Genomic DNA, 20749 nt, shown 5'->3' on the forward strand with positions numbered 1-20749 from the left:
TCCTCCTCGGACATCACGAAGCCCAGACGAGGAACTCTCCCCAGCCACTTCAGTTCATCCTCCCAACATATAAAATGAATAAAATCCAAAATATCCCATGGAGAGCTACCACCACATTAATTGCGCCCCAACCACCCTCTTGGCCGCATTAATGAGGAAATGACCCCTGAACAGTACCGCCTTGGCCTCTGCAACTCACATGGGGAGAGATGAAGGCGTCTGATGGGACAGCCACTCAAGTAGGTGCTTAGATAGTCAACAAGTGTAGGGTTGAGATGAGAGAAGGGAACTATATAATGTAGTGGAGTCCCTTAGAGAAGGGGACGAAAAATTCTGTATGAGGAACTAAAGAAATAAACTTATACGTGAGAGATCCATTCTGGTGTTTTTATTTTCTGCAACAATGCTGTCCATGTATCAGACCGAATAGACTCACTGAGACCAAGTTCTTTGACCCATCCTCTACAAATATTTATTGTGGGTTGCGCTTTGGGCCAGGGCCTGATCAATCGAATTTGGGCCAGGAAAATCGTGCAATTACAATTGGCGCCGTCTGTGGGAAGAACTAGAGCATCAGCTAGCACAACGGTCAAGCATGGCAGAACTAGGTCCGCACCAGGAGAATCCTCACCAGGCTGACTCCCAACAGACACAACCCGCCGAGTCCCAGAGGCAAAATAACCCCGTCAACCCAGGCCACAGGGGAAATCGTGAGGGAAGTGTGCATACTATCCGGACAAGCCAGAGTCACACTCAGATAGGTAGTCACGTGTCCCAGAAGCGAAATAGTCACCAGGCCATGCAGCGAGAGATAGATGATCTGAAGAGGAAGCTACGACGAGCACAGCGAAGGCGATCTCCTTCAGACTCAGACAAGTCCTCTAATGCGGAGGATGTGAGTTACCGACGGAGGTCAAGGACCCCCCCAAGTGAAACCTTTACCTACGAAAAGGAACCACGCCCTGTGCGGAAGTATGAGAGCACATCTAGTAAGGGTTCGGGAAACGACGCCATGAAGAAGGCGTTGGATCAGGTTTCAAGATCCCCCTTCACGTATAGAATTGAAGGGGCTGAGCTGCCTCGACGGTTCAACCAACCAGCATTCGCCATCTATAGCGGTCGATCAGACCCGGTAGAGCATGTGAGTCAATTTAACCAAAAGATGGCGATCTACTCGCAAAATGAGGCCCTTATGTGTAAAATCTTCTTGTCTAGCTTGGGATCAATGGCGATGAGGTGGTTCAACGGCCTGAAGACAAATTCCATAAGCTCTTACAAGCAGCTCACTCGGGATTTCTACTCTCGCTTTATCACCAACACCAGAGTCCCCAGGCCCCTCGGTTCGCTATTGTCCTTGTCCATGCACGAGGGAGAGACTCTGAAAGCATACTCCGATAGATACTGGGAAGTATATAATGACCTGAATGATAACCACGATGCTGTCGCTATTAGCACATTTAAAAGCGGCCTCCCCACCGACCATGGCTTAAGGAAATCCCTCATTGGTAAACCGGTTGCCAACGTTGATCAGTTGAGGGATAGGATAGACAAGTACAAAAGAGTGGAGGAAGATCAGCTGCAAGGGAAGGGGAAGGAGAAGGTTATCCACCCCAAAGCAAATGATTTCAGGTCGGAACGGCACAATCATAGTCAGCCGAGGAGAGATTTTTCGCGACAGGCTGGGCAGAGTAACCCGCAAATAGTGAATGCCATATTCAGAGAGCCTGTACAACAGGTACTGGAGAAAGTAAGAGATGAGCCCTATTTCAGGTGGCCGGGAAAGATGGCTGGAGAACCTTCCAAACGTAACCAGAACCTGTACTGCCACTATCATCAAGACCATGGGCACACTACTGAGGACTGCAGGAATCTGTGGAATCATCTGGATCAGTTGGTCCGAGAAGGAAAGTTACGTCACCTGCTGCACCCGTCGAGTGGCCACACCGGCCAAACAACACAAGAGCCTCGAAAGGACGTGACCTTAAGACCACCCACCGGGACGATACATGTCATCTTCGCTGCACCAGGAAGAACGGGACCACCCATTCCCAGGGTGTTAGCTGTTGATCGGCTCCCCTCCAGGAGCAGGCAGAGGGAACACAAAAGGTCAAAAAAGGGAAGCTCTTTGATACTGGGGTTCTCGGATGAGGATAAGAGAGGAACTATTCAACCTCACGATGATGCCTTGGTGGTCACTCTGAGGATTGGGGGCTTTGACGTGAAAAGGGTGTTGGTGGATTCGGGAAGTGCAGTAGAGATAATGTACCCTGATCTATACAAGGGGCTGAACCTGAAGCCAGAAGATTTGGCAGTTTATGACTCCCCCCTTCTTAGCTTCGAGGGAAGAATGGTTACGCCAAAAGGACAAATCCGACTACCCGTACAGACTGGGGCGGAGGTGGTGGAGGTGAATTTTATCGTCGTCGACGCTTACTCACCCTACACCGCGATAGTCGCCAGGCCATGGATCCACGCCCTGGAAGCCGTAACCTCCACACTTCATCAGAAGGTGAAATACCCATCCAAAGGACAAGTGGAAGAGATCCGAGGAGATCAGGCCGTATCCAGGCAGTGTATGGTGGCCGCCGTCTTACATCGGCCCCATGCCGAGTCCTCGGCCCCTGAAAGTTTATAGCAATCAGCCGCCTCGGCAGAGCAAGACGACGGACTGGCCGAGGAGATAGGGTGTGAAAGTTTAGATAAAATCGCTGTCAACGACGACCCGGAGAAGTTCTTTCTGGTCGGCTCGGAATTGCCCTCTCAAGAAAAGGAGGAACTGGTCGGATTTCTTAGAGAAAATGTCGACGTGTTCGCATGGGACGCCTACGACGCCCCGGGCGTCGATCCTAGCCTTATTTGTCACCACCTGAACGTCAACCCCTCTTCCACTCCGAAGAAGCAGCCACCCCGACGCCCTTCAAAGGAACATGCTAGTGCCGTAAAAGACGAAGTGGCAAAGCTAAAAAGAGCGGGGGCTATCAAAGAGGTCTTTTACCCAGAGTGGCTGGCAAACACTGTGGTGGTAAAGAAGAAGACAGGGAAATGGAGGGTCTGCGTAGACTTCACGGACCTGAACAAGGCATGCCCAAAGGACCCATTCCCCCTACCCCGAATTGATCGATTGGTGGATGCAACCGTGGGGCACCCTCGAATGAGCTTCCTGGACGCCTTCCAAGGCTATCATCAGATACCCCTTGCGCTAGAGGACCAAGAGAAAACGGCTTTCATGACGCCCATCGGAAACTATCATTACAAGGTGATGCCGTTTGGGCTAAAGAACGCAGGCTCAACCTACCAAAGAATGATGACTCGGATGTTTGAACCACAACTGGGCAAGATCATTGAGGTTTATATAGATGATATGGTCGTCAAGAGTAGAAGGGCGTCCGAGCACGTGAAGGACCTCGGAACAATCTTCACCATATTAAGGGAGCACCGGTTGCGGCTGAATGCCTCCAAATGTTCATTCGGGGTCGGGTCTGGAAAATTCCTAGGGTATATGGTCACCCACAGGGGAATAGAAGTAAGTCCCGATCAAATCAAAGCCATTAACAGCCTACAGGCTCCTCGGAATCCGAAGGAAGTACAGAAGCTCACTGGTATGATTGCGGCATTGAACCGATTCATATCGAGATCGGCGGATCGATGTCGGCCTTTCTACCTCCTGATAAACAAGTGGAAAGAGTTTGCATGGTCGGAGGATTGCATTCAGGCTTTCCAGCAACTTAAAGACTACCTGTCCCGACCACCCATCATGTCCAGCCCTGAGGCAGATGAGGTGCTGTTTGCCTACATCGCCGTAGCTCCCCACGCTGTAAGCCTGGTACTGATACGGGATGATAATGGGGTGCAGCGACCGGTGTACTATGTGAGCAAATCACTACATGAGGCCGAGGTGCGATACCTACCTTTAGAAAAGGCAATTCTGACAATAGTGCATGCAACCCGAAAACTTCCTCATTACTTTCAGGCGCACACGGTCATCGTTCTGACTCAGCTTCCCCTCCGAGCAGTGCTTCGAAGCGCTGACTATACAGGAAGGATCGCCATGTGGAGTGCGCTCTTGGGAGCCTTTGATATAAAATATATGCCCAGATCCTCCATCAAAGGGCAGGTCCTCGCAGACTTGGTAGCGGAGTTTGCTGAGCCCTCCATAGAAATAATAACCGAGAAGAGGGACATGGATGGGAAGTCGGTTGGTGCGATTTCAACAGGGAGGAACACGCATTGGAAGGTCTACGTAGATGGCGCAGCCAACCAGAAAGGGTCAGGAGTTGGGATAGTTTTAATATCCCCGGACGGTGCTGCCATTGAAAAATCATTAAAGCTCGGATTCTCGGCTACGAACAATGAAGCCGAATACGAAGCCTTACTTCAAGGGATGACAATGGTTCAAAGGTTGGGCGGAAGAATAATAGAAGCGTTCTCGGACTCCAGACTGGTAGTCGGACAGGTGATGGGTGAGCTGGAAGCCCGAGATACTAGGATGCAAGAGTATCTGGGACAAGTCAAGCGGCTGCAGACGAATTTTGAGTCCTTCAATCTGACACACATTTCCAGGAGTGTCAACACCCATGCGGACTCGCTGGCCACTCTCGCCACGTCCTCGGCACATAATCTGCCGCGAGTGATCCTGGTTGAAGATCTAGCCCAGGCAAGTCCCATCAGTAGAGGCCCTGCCAGAGTCCATCAGATCAGAAAGAGTCACAGCTGGATGGATCCCATAAAGAACTTCCTTCAAAACGACGTCTTGCCGGAAGAAAAATTGGAAGCCGAGAAGATACGAAGGAATGCTCCTCGATTTTGGCTGTCAGAGGACCACAAACTATATCGGCGCTCCTATTCTGAACCGTACCTACTCTGCGTACACCCAGAAGAATCCGAATCTCTGCTTGAGGAGTTACACGAGGGGATTTGTGGAAGTCATACCGGAGGGAGATCGCTGGCGCACAGGGCACTTACCCAGGGGTACTGGTGGCCGAACATGCAGAGAGAGGCCCAAGAATACGCTAAGAAGTGCGATCAGTGCCAAAGATTCACCCCGAATATCCACCAACCCGGAGGAGTTCTCAACCCCCTCTCGAGTCCATGGCCGTTCGCACAATGGGGCCTTGATCTAGTTGGACCCTTCCCCAAGGCCGCAGGGAACAAGCGATACATAATAGTCGGAACGAACTACTTCACTAAATGGGTGGAGGCTGAACCATTGGCCAACATTAGGGACGTGGACGCCCAAAAATTCATCTGGAAGAACATCATCACCCACTTCGGGACCCCGCGTACACTCATTTCCGACAATGGTCTGCAGTTCGACAGTAAAAACTTTAGGGAGTATTGCCGCGAGTTTGGAATCATCAACCGATATTCCACCCCCGCCTACCCTCAAGGAAATGGACAGGTCGAAGCCGTGAACAAGGTCATAGTGAACGGACTGAAGAAGAGGTTGGACAAGGCAAAGGGGAGATGGGTAGAAGAACTCCCCCATGTCTTATGGACTTATCGGACGACGCCGCGACGATCGACCGGTGAAACCCCCTTCTCGATGACTTACGGGGTTGAGGCCGTGCTCCCGATTGAGAACAACTTTCCCACACTGAAGTCTAGATCGTTTACCCTAAGCGATAACGACGAGTTATTGGAACGGAGTCTGGACCTAGCCGAAGAAAGAAGGGAAAAAGCGATGATTCACGTGGCCTATTATCACCAGAAGCTAAGACAAGGGTAGGATGCTAACGTCAAACCACGGCCTCTGGGGCCAGGTGATCTCGTAATGAGGAAGATTCTTGGCAGCGCAAAGAACCCCTCTTGGGGCAAGTTGGGGCCCAATTGGGAGGGACCATACCGTGTCACATCCGTGGCCGGAATAGGCGCCTACTACCTAGAAGATTTAGATGAAAAAGTTGTACCTCGACCATGGAATGTAAATAATCTCAGAAGATATTATTATTAATGAGAATGGCTTAGCACACGTTTTCTTTCATGATTATCCGCTGCTTGCTGGACTATTGACAACTATTCATAGTTTTAAACAGAACCCAAGTCCTGCATGGCTCCTCGGACCACAGACTTGGGGGAAATTATTACTCATAAGTTTTAAACAGAACCTAGTCCTGCATGGCTCTACGGACCACAGACTAAGGGGAAATTAATACTTAAGGTAACTATTCATAGTTTTAAACAGAACCCAAGTCCTGCATGGCTCCTCGGACCACAGACTTGGGGGAAATTATTACTCATAAGTTTTAAACAGAACCTAGTCCTGCATGGCTCTACGACCACAGACTAAGGGGAAATTAATACTTAAGGCAACTATTCATAGTTTTAAACAGAATCCAAGTCCTGCATGGCTCCTCGGACCACAGACTTGGGGGAAATTATTACTCATAAGTATTAAACAGAACCTAGTCCTGCATGGCTCCACAGACCACAGACTAAGGGGAAATTAATACTTAAGGCAACTATTCATAGTTTTAAACAGAACCCAAGTCCTGCATGGCTCCTCGGACCACAGACTTTGGGGAAATTAGTACTCATAAGTATTAAACAGAACCTAGTCCTGCATGGCTCCACGGACCACAGACTAAGGGGAAATTAATACTTAAGGCAACTATTCGTAGTTTTAAACAGAACCCAAGTCCTGCATGACTCCTCGGACCACAGACTTGGGGGAAATTATTACTCATATAAGTTTTAAACAGAACCTAATCCTGCATGGCTCCACGGACCACAGACTAAGGGGAAATTAATACTTAAGGCAACTATTCGTAGTTTTAAACAGAACCCAAGTCCTGCATGGCTCCTCGGACCACAGACTTGGGGGAAATTATTACTCATAAGTATTAAATAGAACCTAGTCCTGCATGGCTCCACGGACCACAGACTAAGGAGAAATTAATACTTAAGGCAACTATTCGTAGTTTTAAACAGAACCCAAGTCCTGCATGGCTCCTCGGACCACAGACTTGGGGGAAATTATTACTCATATAAGTTTTAAACAGAACCTAGTCCTGCATGGCTCCACGGACCACAGACTAAGGGGAAATTAATACTTAAGGCAACTATTCATAGTTTTAAACAGAACCCAAGTCCTGCATGGCTCCTCGGACCACAGACTTGGGGGAAATTATTACTCATATAAGTTTTAAACAGAACCTAGTCCTGCATGGCTCTACGGACCACAGACTAAGGGGAAATTAATACTTAAGGCAACTATTCATAGTTTTAAACAGAACCCAAGTCCTGCATGGCTCCTCGGACCACAGACTTGGGGGAAATTATTACTCATAAGTTTTAAACAGAACCTAGTCCTGCATGGCTCCACAAACCACAGACTAAGGGGAAATTAATACTTAAGGCAACTATTCATAGTTTTAAACAGAACCCAAGTCCTGCATGGCTCCTCGGACCACAGACTTTGGGGAAATTATTACTCATAAGTATTAAACAGAACCTAGTCCTGCATGGCTCCACGGACCACAGACTAAGGGGAAATTAATACTTAAGGCAACTATTCGTAGTTTTAAACAGAACCCAAGTCCTGCATGACTCCTCGGACCACAGACTTGGGGGAAATTATTACTCATATAAGTTTTAAACAGAACCTAGTCCTGCATGGCTCCACGGACCACAGACTAAGGGGAAATTAATACTTAAGGCAACTATTCGTAGTTTTAAACAGAACCCAAGTCCTGCATGGCTCCTCGGACCACAGACTTGGGGGAAATTATTACTCATAAGTTTTAAACAGAACCTAGTCCTGCATGGCTCCACGGACCACAGACTAAGGGGAAATTAATACTTAAGGCAACTATTCGTAGTTTTAAACAGAACCCAAGTCCTGCATGGCTCCTCGGACCACAGACTTGGGGGAAATTATTACTCATATAAGTTTTAAACAGAACCTAGTTCTGCATGGCTCTACCGACCACAGACTAAGGGAAAATTAATACTTAAGGCAACTATTCGTAGTTTTAAACAGAACCCAAGTTCTGCATGGCTCCTCGGACCACAGACTTGGGGGAAATTATTACTCATGATAGTTTTAAACAGAACTAGTCCTGCATAGCTCCACGGACCACAGCTAAGGGAAAATTAATACTTAAGACAACTATTCATAGCTTAAAACAGAACCTAAGTCCTGCATGGCTCCTCGGGCCACAGACTTGGGGGAAATTATTGCTTATGATAGATTGGGAGATTATTACTTAAAGGAAATCATTTTAAGGCGTTCGCGTAGTCGGGCACCAACGCAACCCAAAAACCCCCTTCGTTTTAACCATTTACCTGTATTTATATCGTTGCAAATGTTTAAAAAAAAAGGCGTTACTGGCATACATCCGTAGTAAGCAAAGCGAATATTTCATATTAGTATTCCGAGTACATTAGAAAAAGAGGTCCTTACAAAAGAATAAAGAAAAAACAGGACAACTCTCACAAAAAAAAAGAAGCCTAAAAGAGCTAAGCCTGGGCAGGAGGATCTTCTTTTGACTCAGGCTGAGGGGAAGGAACCTCTATGGAAGAGCCCGTGACATGATCTTTCGCCATATCAGGCGCAGATGCAGCGTCAGGCACCACCGGATCCTGCTCAGAGGCCGCTTGGACATCATCAGGATGTTCTCAGATCTCCTTAGGATAGAAAATGCTCTCAGGCAATCTCAGCGCCGAGTCAGCAGGAACTCCTGCAGCATCAAGGGCACGAGACCATGAGATGCCGCAATATTCCCGGCATACCTTGGGGATCTCCTCGGATAGCCTCGCCTCTGTCTCTTCAGCCCCGAGCTGGCGAGCGGCACTCTTCTCAGCCTCTGTGGCCTCCCGGATCAGCTGGGCCTCCTCTTTGACCCGCCGCAGCTCATCCTCGACCTTTTGCAGAGCAGTCTTGAGGTCCTGCACTTCCTGTTTCTCGGTGGCGAGGTTGATCTGGGTCGCGAACAGCTCCTTGCGTTGGTCCTCCGCCTGGGCCTCAGCAGTCTTCAAACCAGCGTCTGCAGATTTGCGCCGGTTCTCCGACTCCTTGAACTTGTCCGTGAGTTCAGCATAATCGTGCTGGAGGGACCCCAAGGTTTTCTCCATCTCCGCCCGCGCCTGGATCTCGACCTCAGCCCGACTACTGTTACCGCGGCAAAATTCCTCAGCCACGAATACCTGCTGAGTAATCTACAAACGAAGCAAGTTTGCTTTAATCTAACAAGGCCAAATAAATCAATGAAACAATAAAATGATTACTTACCATCGCGAGATCCCTTTTAAGGGATAGGAAAATCTTGGGCTGAGAGAACCGCCTATAAGCCTCCATATCCCGAGGAAGGAGTAGGGGCTGCTCTAAAGCCTCAGCCACGTATCCCGCCCGGCCTCGGTTGTAGTCCCGGATCAAAGCATTGTAGGGGATGGCCACCCCATCCAGCTCCAACCTGGGGCCCCATACACGCGGGGCAGCGCGTACCTCTGCAAGATTCTCCTCGTCCCGACTCTCCGAGGAGTTGCCCCTTCTGCTCCTTGGCGTGCGAGTGGTTTTTTGCTGCTTGGTCGGCTGGGCAACCACCTCGCCCTCCTCAGGAGTGTCGGCCGGCCTTTTCTTCTTTAGGTCTGGATTAACCTTAAGGCCAAGGTCCGAGGTGTCCGTAGGGGCCACAGGAGGGAGGGTCTTGCCCTGTGGTGGAGTTGGTGCCTTCGGGGACTGCCCTTTTGATGACTGTCCTTTCGACAACCGACCTTTCCCTCGGGAGGCCATCAGCTCCTTTAGAGTTTTTCCTTTTTCTGCCATGGGCTCTATCTCCTCGTCCGAAGTATCGTCCGAGCAGATAACGATGGAAGGAACACCAACTGCAGAATGTCGGTCCCGCTCTCCTTCGGGATTAGAAAATTCCACCAGGGGGGTCTGTTGAACTTCCTCCTCAAAATAAAACTCGTCTATCTCTGCCTCAAGGGAAAGACGAGATGATTCAGCTTCCTCTTCAACCTGAACGGCAGCACCAGGCTCGTTTGGCGGAGGTAGCTGCTCTGCCAAGTAGGGATCTCTAACACCGGGCAACACAACTGGTGGCAGATCGTGTTCAGTTAGGAGCCCGTCCCTGGACACGTCAATCCTAACCAACCTCGGACTACCAGCCCTTATGGCGTGACCGATAGCCTGGAAAGAGCTGCTCAGAGGTTGATAGCCTAGAACCAGATGGGCAGCACGCAACTGCCCGTCCTCGGAAACGTAGATCTCCGACCTAAGAAGGTAGTTCAGCGCTGGCACGTTCACAAAGTTTAGCCGAGGGGCGACGTGAATTTTATCTGCAAACAATCAAGGAAAAGGGGATTAGTCCACGAAATCTTCCAATTATAAAGAAAGCAAAAAATGTAACCCCTCAATGCTAAATCCTATCCCAAAAGGGACCGATCCTAGAGACGCCGCACCTGGGTTTCCTGCCCGAGTTGGACAATGAATACCATCGAACCACTCCCCAGAAGCAATAAGGAAATCATTTTTCACTGTCTTATTGGATATTGGGAGACAAGAGATCAACCTAACGTCCTCGTTTCGGGATTTAAGATAATACCCCTCATCCCCGAGGCGATGACATTCGTACAGATAAGCCACATCGTGCCAAGTAAGGCCTAGATTCATCCGCTCGTTTAAGACATCTACACAGCCTAGTATCTTGAACATATTCGGGGCACACTGGTACGGCGTCAACCTATGGTTGAACAAGTACTCCCTTGTAATCCTACGCATGGGAAGTGTCATCCCTCCCTCTATGAAAGCAATCATGGGGATAACGACTTCTCCCTCACGCCTATCTGTCAATATTCCTTCAAGAGGACAGTACCGCAGCCCAACCCCCGGGGGAATGTGATATTTAGCCCTAAAGGCCTCCATAGCGGCGGGGGTGTTTACTAATTTCTCAAATCTACCCATCTGAACTGAACCGGGGAACAAAAGTAAAGACTCAGAAAAAAAAAAGTAGAGTCCGAGGAGGAAATTGAAACAGCAAGATGAACGAAATGTACTGGTACCTTCACAAAACGTTCAATGAGGCGCCTGGGAATCTCTCGTGGACGAAACGCTTCACAAAAACGGCTACGATGGCGTAACGGTCGCAAGTGTTCATGTATCTCTGGGGTTCGATGGAGTTCTCTGGAAGCCTCTAAGGTTTATGAAACGCAGATAAAAAGAAGGAACTAAACCCCTCTGACGTCTTAAATAGCCAGGAGGAGAGAGAAAAAATCGCTCCTGCCTAAAAATACGAGAAAAAAACGATGGCCGTTCGATCTACGCCACACCGTTGGATGAGGGAACATAACGCCTCCAGAAGTTAATGGCCGCGCCTCGTAAATTGTAGCGCGTCAAAAAGTAACGGTTCGCACGCGTGCCATACGCTCTCCTTATTTCCACCCTCTCCCAAATATCAAAACCCCGTTTTTTACTCCTCGGAGGGAGATAGAAACCAGAGTTTTGAGGGGCTAATGTGGGGCCCGGCCCAGAAATAATGGGCTATTCCAAATTCAGGCCCGTCCGAGGAGCGTCCTGTCCGAAGAGAAACCACGTATGAAGCATTACTCAATCCCAATAAACGCCAAGGAAACCTGTCCGATGAGTAACTCCTCCTTGGACATCACGAAGCCCAGACGAGGAACTCTCCCCAGCCACTTCAGTTCATCCTCCCAACATATAAAATGAATAAAATCCAAAATATCCCATGGAGAGCTACCACCACATTAATTGCGCCCCAACCACCCTCTTGGCCGCATTAATGAGGAAATGACCCCTGAACAGTACCGCCTTGGCCTCTGCAACTCACATGGGGAGAGATGAAGGCGTCTGATGGGACAGCCACTCAAGTAGGTGCTTAGATAGTCAACAAGTGTAGGGTTGAGATGAGAGAAGGAAACTATATAATGTAGTGGAGTCCCTTAGAGAAGGGGACGAAAAATTCTGTATGAGGAACTAAAGAAATAAACTTATACGTGAGAGATCCATTCTGGTGTTTTTATTTTCTGCAACAATTCTGTCCATGTATCAGACCGAATAGACTCACTGAGACCAAGTTCTTTGACCCATCCTCTACAAATATTTATTGTGGGTTGCGCATTGGGCCAGGGCCTGATCAATCGAATTTGGGCCAGGAAAATCGTGCAACTAGAATAACAATATATGGGTCTTCATGCCAGGGCCGGCTTGAGATATTTTGCAACCTAAGGCAACCATGTTCAATGGGACCTCTTTTTATTTAATTTAATAATTCAATTGAAGTAATTTTCATTTATTGGTAAAAAAAAAATTTTAAAACTTGTTTTATCAAAAAATCTAAATCATTTATCAGAGTGTCAAAATATTATATATATATATATATATATATGATTGTATTTTAACCACTATCAACAGCTAAACAAATAAGCAAATTTACATCCAAAATCACCATTGAATGATAAAAATAAAAAGAAAAAATTTAGCTCTATCGAGTCTCCATTGTTCACAACACCCTAAAATTGTAGCTGTATTCACCAAGCTAATGTGTAATAAAAGAGGAAAAGTAGAAAAACTAAAGCTTTTTTTTTTCTATACATCACGTGGGTCACTCTGTGGCTGTGTGATAAGTTTAGAAAGAGAAATATTAAAAATACTAAATACTTGATTGAATAATGACTAGAAATAAAAGGGTGAGGAGGTAACACCTTGACAGTAAGTGAAGCTACTTTTTCAATATGTGATTTCTGTTTTGTCTTCTATCACTGCCACAAGAAAACGAAATTTTAGGAAGAAAAAGAAATAGAGTGAGAGCTTGACACAAATCTGAAAGGTTTTTAAGAGCCAAACCTGAAGGGAGAAAGATCAGAACCATAACAAATTTCAAGTTGCTACAGAAAATTTAAATGGGGAGAATGGCAGAGTTTCTAGCAATGAGTATAAAATCTAAGGTTTGAGACTGATTTTTTGTTGGGTCTTGTTTTTAGTTTTTCTTTATTGAGTTGTTGAGAGAGAAAGAAATATTTTTTTGTTTGTGTTTTGGGAGACTGAGTTGTATGCTCAAATCAAAACTCCCACATAGAGATCGAACCATCAAGAGCACAGCTCATGAAGAGATTTTTTTTTTCTTTATTTTTTCTTTGATATAGATGAGAGATTATCAATTCTCCTGCATAGCTCACAAAATTTTTTTTTTTTTTATGCTTTTTCTTTGATAAAAAAATTATTTATATGCATTAATTAATATTTGAAGCTTAATTAATATTTTTACACATAAAGAGATAATTTTATTAGTTTAAATTTAGGGGCCTTGTTTCACTTGGGGGCCTTAGGCAATTGCATCCACTGCATCTAGGGTAGAGTCGGCCCTGCTTCATACTTTCGAGGTAAAGTTGTTAATTCCATTCTTCGGTTCATCTATTAGAATAGAAAATTTCAGTATCAGTTTATTTCAATATACCATTTAGGAATTATAGCTATAAAAAAAATATTTATTATTGTTATTATTCCTAAGTATTCATCACATAGTATTATAGAATATCAAAATTATTAATTCAAAATCATTTGATATGCATTCTTAATATCATCTTACATATTTATCAAAAAATATATATCATCTTACATAACATCTCATATATGAGATTATGAGTAAATTAAAATAAAAAAAAAAAGTCTTATTAATTAAAAAAAAAAAATCATGTGATTTTAGTAAATGAAAAAAAAACCACACACATTCTTAATGAAAATAATAATAAAATTCCATAAGTAAAATAATGGAAAGAATGGGTTTAGGAAACAAAATAATAATTTATTTATTTACATTTCAGCCATAATTTAATGGAATAGTCTGAAATGAACTAGAATTTCAAATGAGATTGAATAGAGAGGTCATTCGTTTCTATTATCTGACTGGAACAGAATTTTTTAATCATTCCGAACAGAACAAAACACAATTAATTACATTATTTTGAATTATTAGATAGGCATGTGGGGCGATATGAGTAAAATATTTGTTTACAAGAGGAACAAATTAGTTTAGGAGAAGGATCATTAACGATAAGATGATGAACAGATTAGTGAAAGATCATTCTTGCTAGTGCATTAGCGCATGCATTGGTTAGATTTCCAGTAGAGATGAGATGATGAAGGTGGTGGTAATGAACCACATGCAGTTAATTATCAATGCTGAAATAATTATCAAATATTAAATATATATTTTTCTAATAATTTAAATCTTAGGAGAACTGATAATTTATCATGATATATTATAAATTTTGAAAAATTTGATAATTTATCCACCATCAATATTAGAAAGGTTAGGGGTGGAGGAAGCGGATAGCCTTCGTTGACTTTTCAAAATCCATCATCCCTCTTTTATATATATATTAATTAAGTAACTTTAGATATAAATTTACCATAAATTTTTAGTAGAGTTTGTGGTGTACTTTTATTTTAAAATTTAAAAATCTGTCTTCCTCTACCATATGTGTATATGTGTATTTGTTTCTCAAAAAATAAAATACATCAATTTAAATAATGACCCCCTAGATTTTTACTAAATACATGTAGTGATGTAACACATTTATTTAGATGACTAATGTATCATTTTTTACCTCTACCTACTGGTATATCATAAATAACTCATTAATTCAAAGTGTATTTAATGCATTTCATAAAAATAGAAAATTTTATACATTTTTTTTATACAAGATAAAAATTTTACTATAGCCTAATCTAAGTGCATATATGTGTGAAACTTCCTCCTAAAGACTTGAATTCCGACCCTTGCCCCCCACATTTTACAAACACTTATACTTATACCATAATAGCATATTATTCTTATATTCTTATTATTCTCCACAAGCATATTATTTTGATCTAATTATTCTTATACCATAATAGCATATCATAGAAATATATAAGTAAATCTTTTATAAAAATTAAAAATATTATTTATTTTTTTTTTAATTTTTCATTTAGAAAATTAGAGACATGGGCATTTTGTTTTCCCTTTTAAAAGAAACAATAAATGTTGATTTTATGGTTAGGAGTTAAAAATATTTTAGCTTTTATTAATATTAAATAATATACTTTGTTATATGTAAGAAAATAACATTTTTAAAAAAAAATTATGTTACACATTTTCTGTGTAGGTATTTCTATGAATTTAATTTTTATATATATATTTAACTTCGCCACTTAATATGTTACCCAAGTTATTACTAGTTTTTGACACTTGAGAGGGTAGAAATAAAATCAATAAGCAACCTTTGAAAACGAATATTAAATTTAAATAGCATTGAACATGCCACAAAATAACGAGAGGCCAAGAAATGTAACTAAAACAACAGTTTTTAGTATTTAAACAATATTTTACATATTTTCATACACTTTTTCACCTATACGTATTTCTAAAAAATACAAACAACATTACTAGAACAACATTACCAAACACCATCGTATTTTCTATTAGTTTCTTAGTTTATGTGGTAATTATAAATAAAATAAAGGTATAATTACAGTAAACCCACCTGTAATATGGCCCGTTTTCACTTTGCCTACCCGTGGTTTAATCATTTACACTTTGCCTACTTGAACTTCAATCCATTTGCTCTCCGTTACCCACCTCACCCTCAGATGTTAGAAAAACACATTTTTAATACAAATCAAAACATAACACGAATCAAAAACACAAACTATTGAATTTTTTTCTCACGAGCCCTAGAAACATGAAAACCCCCTTTCTTCTTCTCCAGATCCTAAGAAATTGAAATTCACACTCAGTCCCCTCATATGCATCTTATTCTTATTCCTTAACTTCCCACCGCCACACTATTTCAGCAAAAGACAACTTTGGACTATTTGCTAATGTACTACACTATTTGCTTGTTTGCATGTCCACTGGAGATCAATCCTTCGAAACAGCTAGAACAAGCTTTGTATTTCTTATACTATGTGGACTAGGTTAGATAGATCATAAATGAGGCCCTCTAGATATCTCCCAGCACTGCAATGACGACATTCCCAAGCCCCTTTTATCCTCTAGCAATGTCCCTGTCTCCCACTCTAACGATTTTCTCAGTTTCCAAGTCGCATTTTTCTCTAGCGGCATCGGACTCTTCAACCGAACCACTGAGTCCGAGATATCTCTCTCCTTTGACCCCTCATATATCAAAAACACCACCTCCCACGGCATTCACAAGGTCAAAGCCACCTTGTACATTTGAGACCCATGGAAGTACTCTATTTTCAGTCGGCGACGTTTGGGAAGTATTAGTTATTGAAAAGATGATTCGGTGTTTTGGTTAATGGGTATTGGTCAGAATTTTCTGGGAAGCTCTATATGGTCGGATCAGGGAAGAGTTATGTTGGTTCGTTTAGTTCAAAATACCCAGATTTTGTTCTTAAGCTTAATTATTCAAAAAATAATAGCATTTATGGTAGTTTGATCGGTGGAACATTAGAATGTTTGCATATGAAAAATGATTATAATTACTTTGAACCAATTGTGATATCAAGGTTGTCTCAGAATTTCTAGGGCCGGTGAGAAAAAAGTTTCAATAGTTTGTGTTTTTTATTCATGTTATGTTCTGATTTGTATTAAAAATGTGTTTTTCTAGCGTCTGAAAATGAGGTGGGTAATGGAGAGCAAACAGATTGAAGTTCAGGTAGATAAAATATAAATGATTAAATCACAGGTAGACAAAGTGAAAATAAATCATACTGTAGATGAGTTCATTGTAATTATTCCTAAAATAAAATAAATAATATTGGGATAATGATGGTTAATTTGGATCCTGCTCATCCCCACGTTAGCTTTGCTTCGCTCATCTAATCCGAGTGGAGGTTTAAATGATTTGATGTGACCATTCAAAGCAATGATAACCAACCCCTTTCTTTTTTTGGAGCGTTTCTTTCCAATTTCCATGGCTTCCGTGGAGAGAATTAGTAACATTTTTATTTGTTTTTAGAGAAGGGTAAAATGATTGTGACATAGTAACAGTCGTTGAATGCAAAATAAACTATAGGAGTAGAAACTAGAAACAGCTACATGTATAAGGGTCCAAAGTAATTTTCCCTACTACTTGCTAGGTAACTGATACACGAGCCAAATCATATATAACCCTAAATTAATTACATCGTCAATCATTCATCATAAATTTGAAGAATGTGCCGTAAACTTGAAGGTCAGAAAGTTTTATTTACCATATTACGAGTACATGAACTTATGAGATATGTCAAACTAGAAGCGAAATAATCTGACCAAATATTAGTACATAATCTCTTTATCCAAAGAAAAAAAGACAATACAACCACAACCACAACCACAAGACAAATATTGTGTTGTGCTTGACCAAAATAACTGCCATATAACTGGAATAAACTAGATAGAACCATAGGCTTCCGAATCCGTAGTGACGTGTGGTTTCCTGGTGCGCTTCTTTTTGTCATAGCCAATCCCTCTAGCCTTAGCCTGAGCATCCCTGACTTCCCTAAGGTACAGCCTCACAGCTCTTACGCCAAAGGGGTTAGTCTCAGGCTGCCCACCGTTCTCTTCAAAGGCAGCACGAAGGCGACCTATGAGAGCATCAAGGCTACCCCAAGCTTGTTTCAATGGACATGGACATGGTGCTGGTGGGTTTGGGTGCCCAAAAAAAGGGCAGCTCTCAGTGTGGACTTTGGTCTTGCCGAACTGGTCGAGGTAGCGTAGGAATTCGAGGACATGGGCACCACTGCACCGTGAGAGAGTCAGTGGTGGACGGTGGTTCTTCAGGTACTGACCAAAGGTGTTCCAGTCTCGCCGCTTCTGGGACTCATAGCGACTCATTACTGGAGGTACCACTAAACCTAATTGGTGGTGGTTTTGGTGGTTTTGGGTCGCAGAGGTTGAACTGTTGTTGTTGTTGTTGTTGTTGTAGCGGCTCAGAGAGGCTGCGGCTGCTGCTGCCGCCACAGCTGCTGCCATGTTAATTTGGTGATTGTTTTTGGTTTTGTGGTTTGTGTATATGTTAATGTTATATATGCTCTTTGTGGAATGTTTGATTTATTGTGCTTGCAAGTGGTTGTATGAAGAGGTAGCTTGAGAAAGGAAAACTGTGATTAGAGAAACAAAGATATAAGAGAGAGAGAGAGAGAGAGAGAGATGTATGGTGTAAAAGAGAGGTGAAAGGAGATATAAATAAAGAAGGAAGGAAGAGAAGGGGAATTGGGTAGGTCTTAGCAGGAATGGAGGGTGTAGGACTGTAGCGTGGTGGTGAAAGGAGATAGATAGGAAGGTGACAAAAGAGGGACCCATGAATGTGAGAGGCCACATCGGGTGAGTGATGATTCTTTGAATAATATCACTCCAAAACGTCATATCAAAATTTTCACCTGCTTATCTCTTTCTGCTATTATGAGCTTTCACCCTGTCTTTCTTCTGTCTAAACTCTTTTGGCATCTTTTGTTTTTTGATGAATATAACTCTTTTGGCATCTTGCTAGTACTCTTTATGTTATTGCTCTAAAGAAGACGGTTATGAGTTAACTTGACAATTTTAGCATGTAGATTGGACATAAAGAGATAACTCATTTGTAACCTTATTGGAATTCCTCGTAATGCTTTTTTTATATATATAAAAAAAAACCCCCTTATTGGAATTCTATATTTTGGATCAGGGATTTTATAAAAAAAAATAAATAAATAATAGAAAAATGGAAATAAAATATATTTAAGTAATGAAAAGAAAAATAAAATAAAATAATGGAACAAAATTAAGTAATTTTGTTTTAATATTTTAAAATAAAGAAATGAAAAATAATGAAATGTAACAATATTACTGTGGGGCCCAACAATTCGTGGACCAGGCCCATTTATCCTTAGAGCGTCCGAAAGCCCAATCCGAGGAGAGCTGTGGCCCAAGCTCTACAACGCAGAGTACAAAACAATTTTTGGGAAGCAGCCGAGGACAGTTTAGTCCTCGGCAGATCCATAATCCCACCAGAATAAAGGGGCAAAACTGGTATAGGGACGAATTAGTAAGGAAATCCAGAATATCTTGGGGAAGTTATCCATACTACCCTTCTAGATAAGGCCCGACGCCTGACAGAGCCGTACTCTGCAGCTTTATCAAACCATCCCCAACAATTCCGGGATTGGACTGATGGGACAAATGTCAGTGTTCGTAAAGATTGACCCTACACGTGGACGAAGGGCAATGAATGCAAGCTAGTATAAAATAAGGAAGTAAGTAGATCTGAGGGAGGCCCTTTTTTCGACCTCCGAAAAAAGAGAGACGACATGGGAAAACATCTCAGGAACACCGAACTTCATGGAAGAAAGTCCGTCGTTGGGCAACCGAGAGAAGACCTCAACAGGTCCTCGGATCAACTCTGAGGAGCTCCATCCCACGGGGTACGACGCCTCAGGGCTTAAATGTTCATACCCAATCCTCTTTTTCTACGTAGATTCCTCTAAAGCCATGACCGGACAACGCCACTTGACCAACGGCTAGCTTTTCAAGCCCACTCTCTACAAATCATATTGTGAGGGATCTTTCGTACGCGAGCCCAACATCCTTATTGGGCCGCCAGAGAATTGTGTCCTTACAATTGGCGCCGTCTGTGGGAAAGCTTGCGCGTTGGCGCAGGTGGCGGTGGAGTCAGCTCTCTAGCAAGCAGAAATTTCCGGGATTTCCCCCGTCTCCGGCGGCATATAGTTGTTGCTCCGACGTAAGCCTCTGCTAGGGGCTGCGCCTCGCAGTGCTAAGGGCGCGGGCGTCTCTAGGGGCTTCCGGCCTCAGGCCAACTATCCCCGCCTTGGTGAAGGGGCTGGTGGTTGAAAAATAAAACAAATAAAAGAAATCTTATAAGTTTTGGACAGAACCAAGGCCTTGCATGGTCCACGGACTCAAGCCTATGGGGAAACCAAGTACATAAAAGAAATCTTACAAGTTTTGGACAGAACCAAGGCCTTGCATGGTCCACGGACTCAAGCCTATGGGGAAACCAAGTACATAAAAGAAATCTTACAAGTTTTGGACAGAACCAAGGCCTTGCATGGTCCTCGGACTCAAGCCTATGGGGAAACCAAGTACATAAAAGAAATCTTACAAGTTTTGGACAGAACCAAGGCCTTGCATGGTCCTCGGACTCAAGCCTATGGGAAACCAAGTACATAAAAGAAATCTTACAAGTTTGGACAGAACCAAGGCCTTGCATGGTCCACGGACTCAAGCCTATGGGGAAACCAAGTACATAAAAGAAATCTTACAAGTTTTGGACAGAACCAAGGCCTTGCATGGTCCTCGGACTCAAGCCTATGGGGAAACCAAGTACATAAAAGAAATCTTATAAGTTTTGGACAGAACCAAGGCCTTGCATGGTCCTCGGACTCAAGCCTATGGGGAAACCAAGTACATAAAAGAAATCTTATAAGTTTTGGACAGAACCAAGGCCTTGCATGGTCCTCGGACTCAAGCCTATGGGGAAACCAAGTACATAAAGAAATCTTACAAGTTTTGGACAGAACCAAGGCCTTGCATGGTCCTCGGACTCAAGCCTATGGGGAAACCAAGTACATAAAGAAATCTTATAAGTTTTGGACAGAACCAAGGCCTTGCATGGTCCACGGACTCAAGCCTATGGGGAAACCAAGTACATAAAAGAAATCTTACAAGTTTTGGACAGAACCAAGGCCTTGCATGGTCCTCGGACTCAAGCCTATGGGAAAACCAAGTACATAAAAGAAATCTTACAAGTTTTGGACAGAACCAAGGCCTTGCATGGTCCTCAGGGGAAACCAAGTGGTTGGACAGAA

The 20749-nt window shown here is 43.3% G+C and overlaps 1 protein-coding gene across 1 annotated transcript; it reads right to left on the reverse strand.

The window, feature by feature from the left end:
• Positions 1-17128: 17128 nt before the first annotated feature.
• On the reverse strand, positions 17129-18188 carry LOC115992977 (protein LIGHT-DEPENDENT SHORT HYPOCOTYLS 4-like). The gene has a single exon (XM_031117232.1). The coding sequence runs from the start codon at positions 17916-17918 to the stop codon at positions 17337-17339; it is 582 nt and encodes a 193-aa protein (XP_030973092.1). The 5' UTR covers positions 17919-18188; the 3' UTR covers positions 17129-17336.
• Between the last annotated feature and the right edge of the window lie 2561 nt (positions 18189-20749).

The sequence above is a fragment of the Quercus lobata genome, chromosome 5 (genome assembly GCF_001633185.2).
Source record: "Quercus lobata isolate SW786 chromosome 5, ValleyOak3.0 Primary Assembly, whole genome shotgun sequence".
NCBI classification, from domain to species: domain Eukaryota; kingdom Viridiplantae; phylum Streptophyta; class Magnoliopsida; order Fagales; family Fagaceae; genus Quercus; species Quercus lobata.

Coding starts and splice junctions, on each gene's coding strand:
- LOC115992977 (XM_031117232.1), bottom strand. CDS start 17,918: ATGGCAGCAGCTGTGGCGGCAGCAGCAGCCGCAGCCTCTCTGAGCCGC.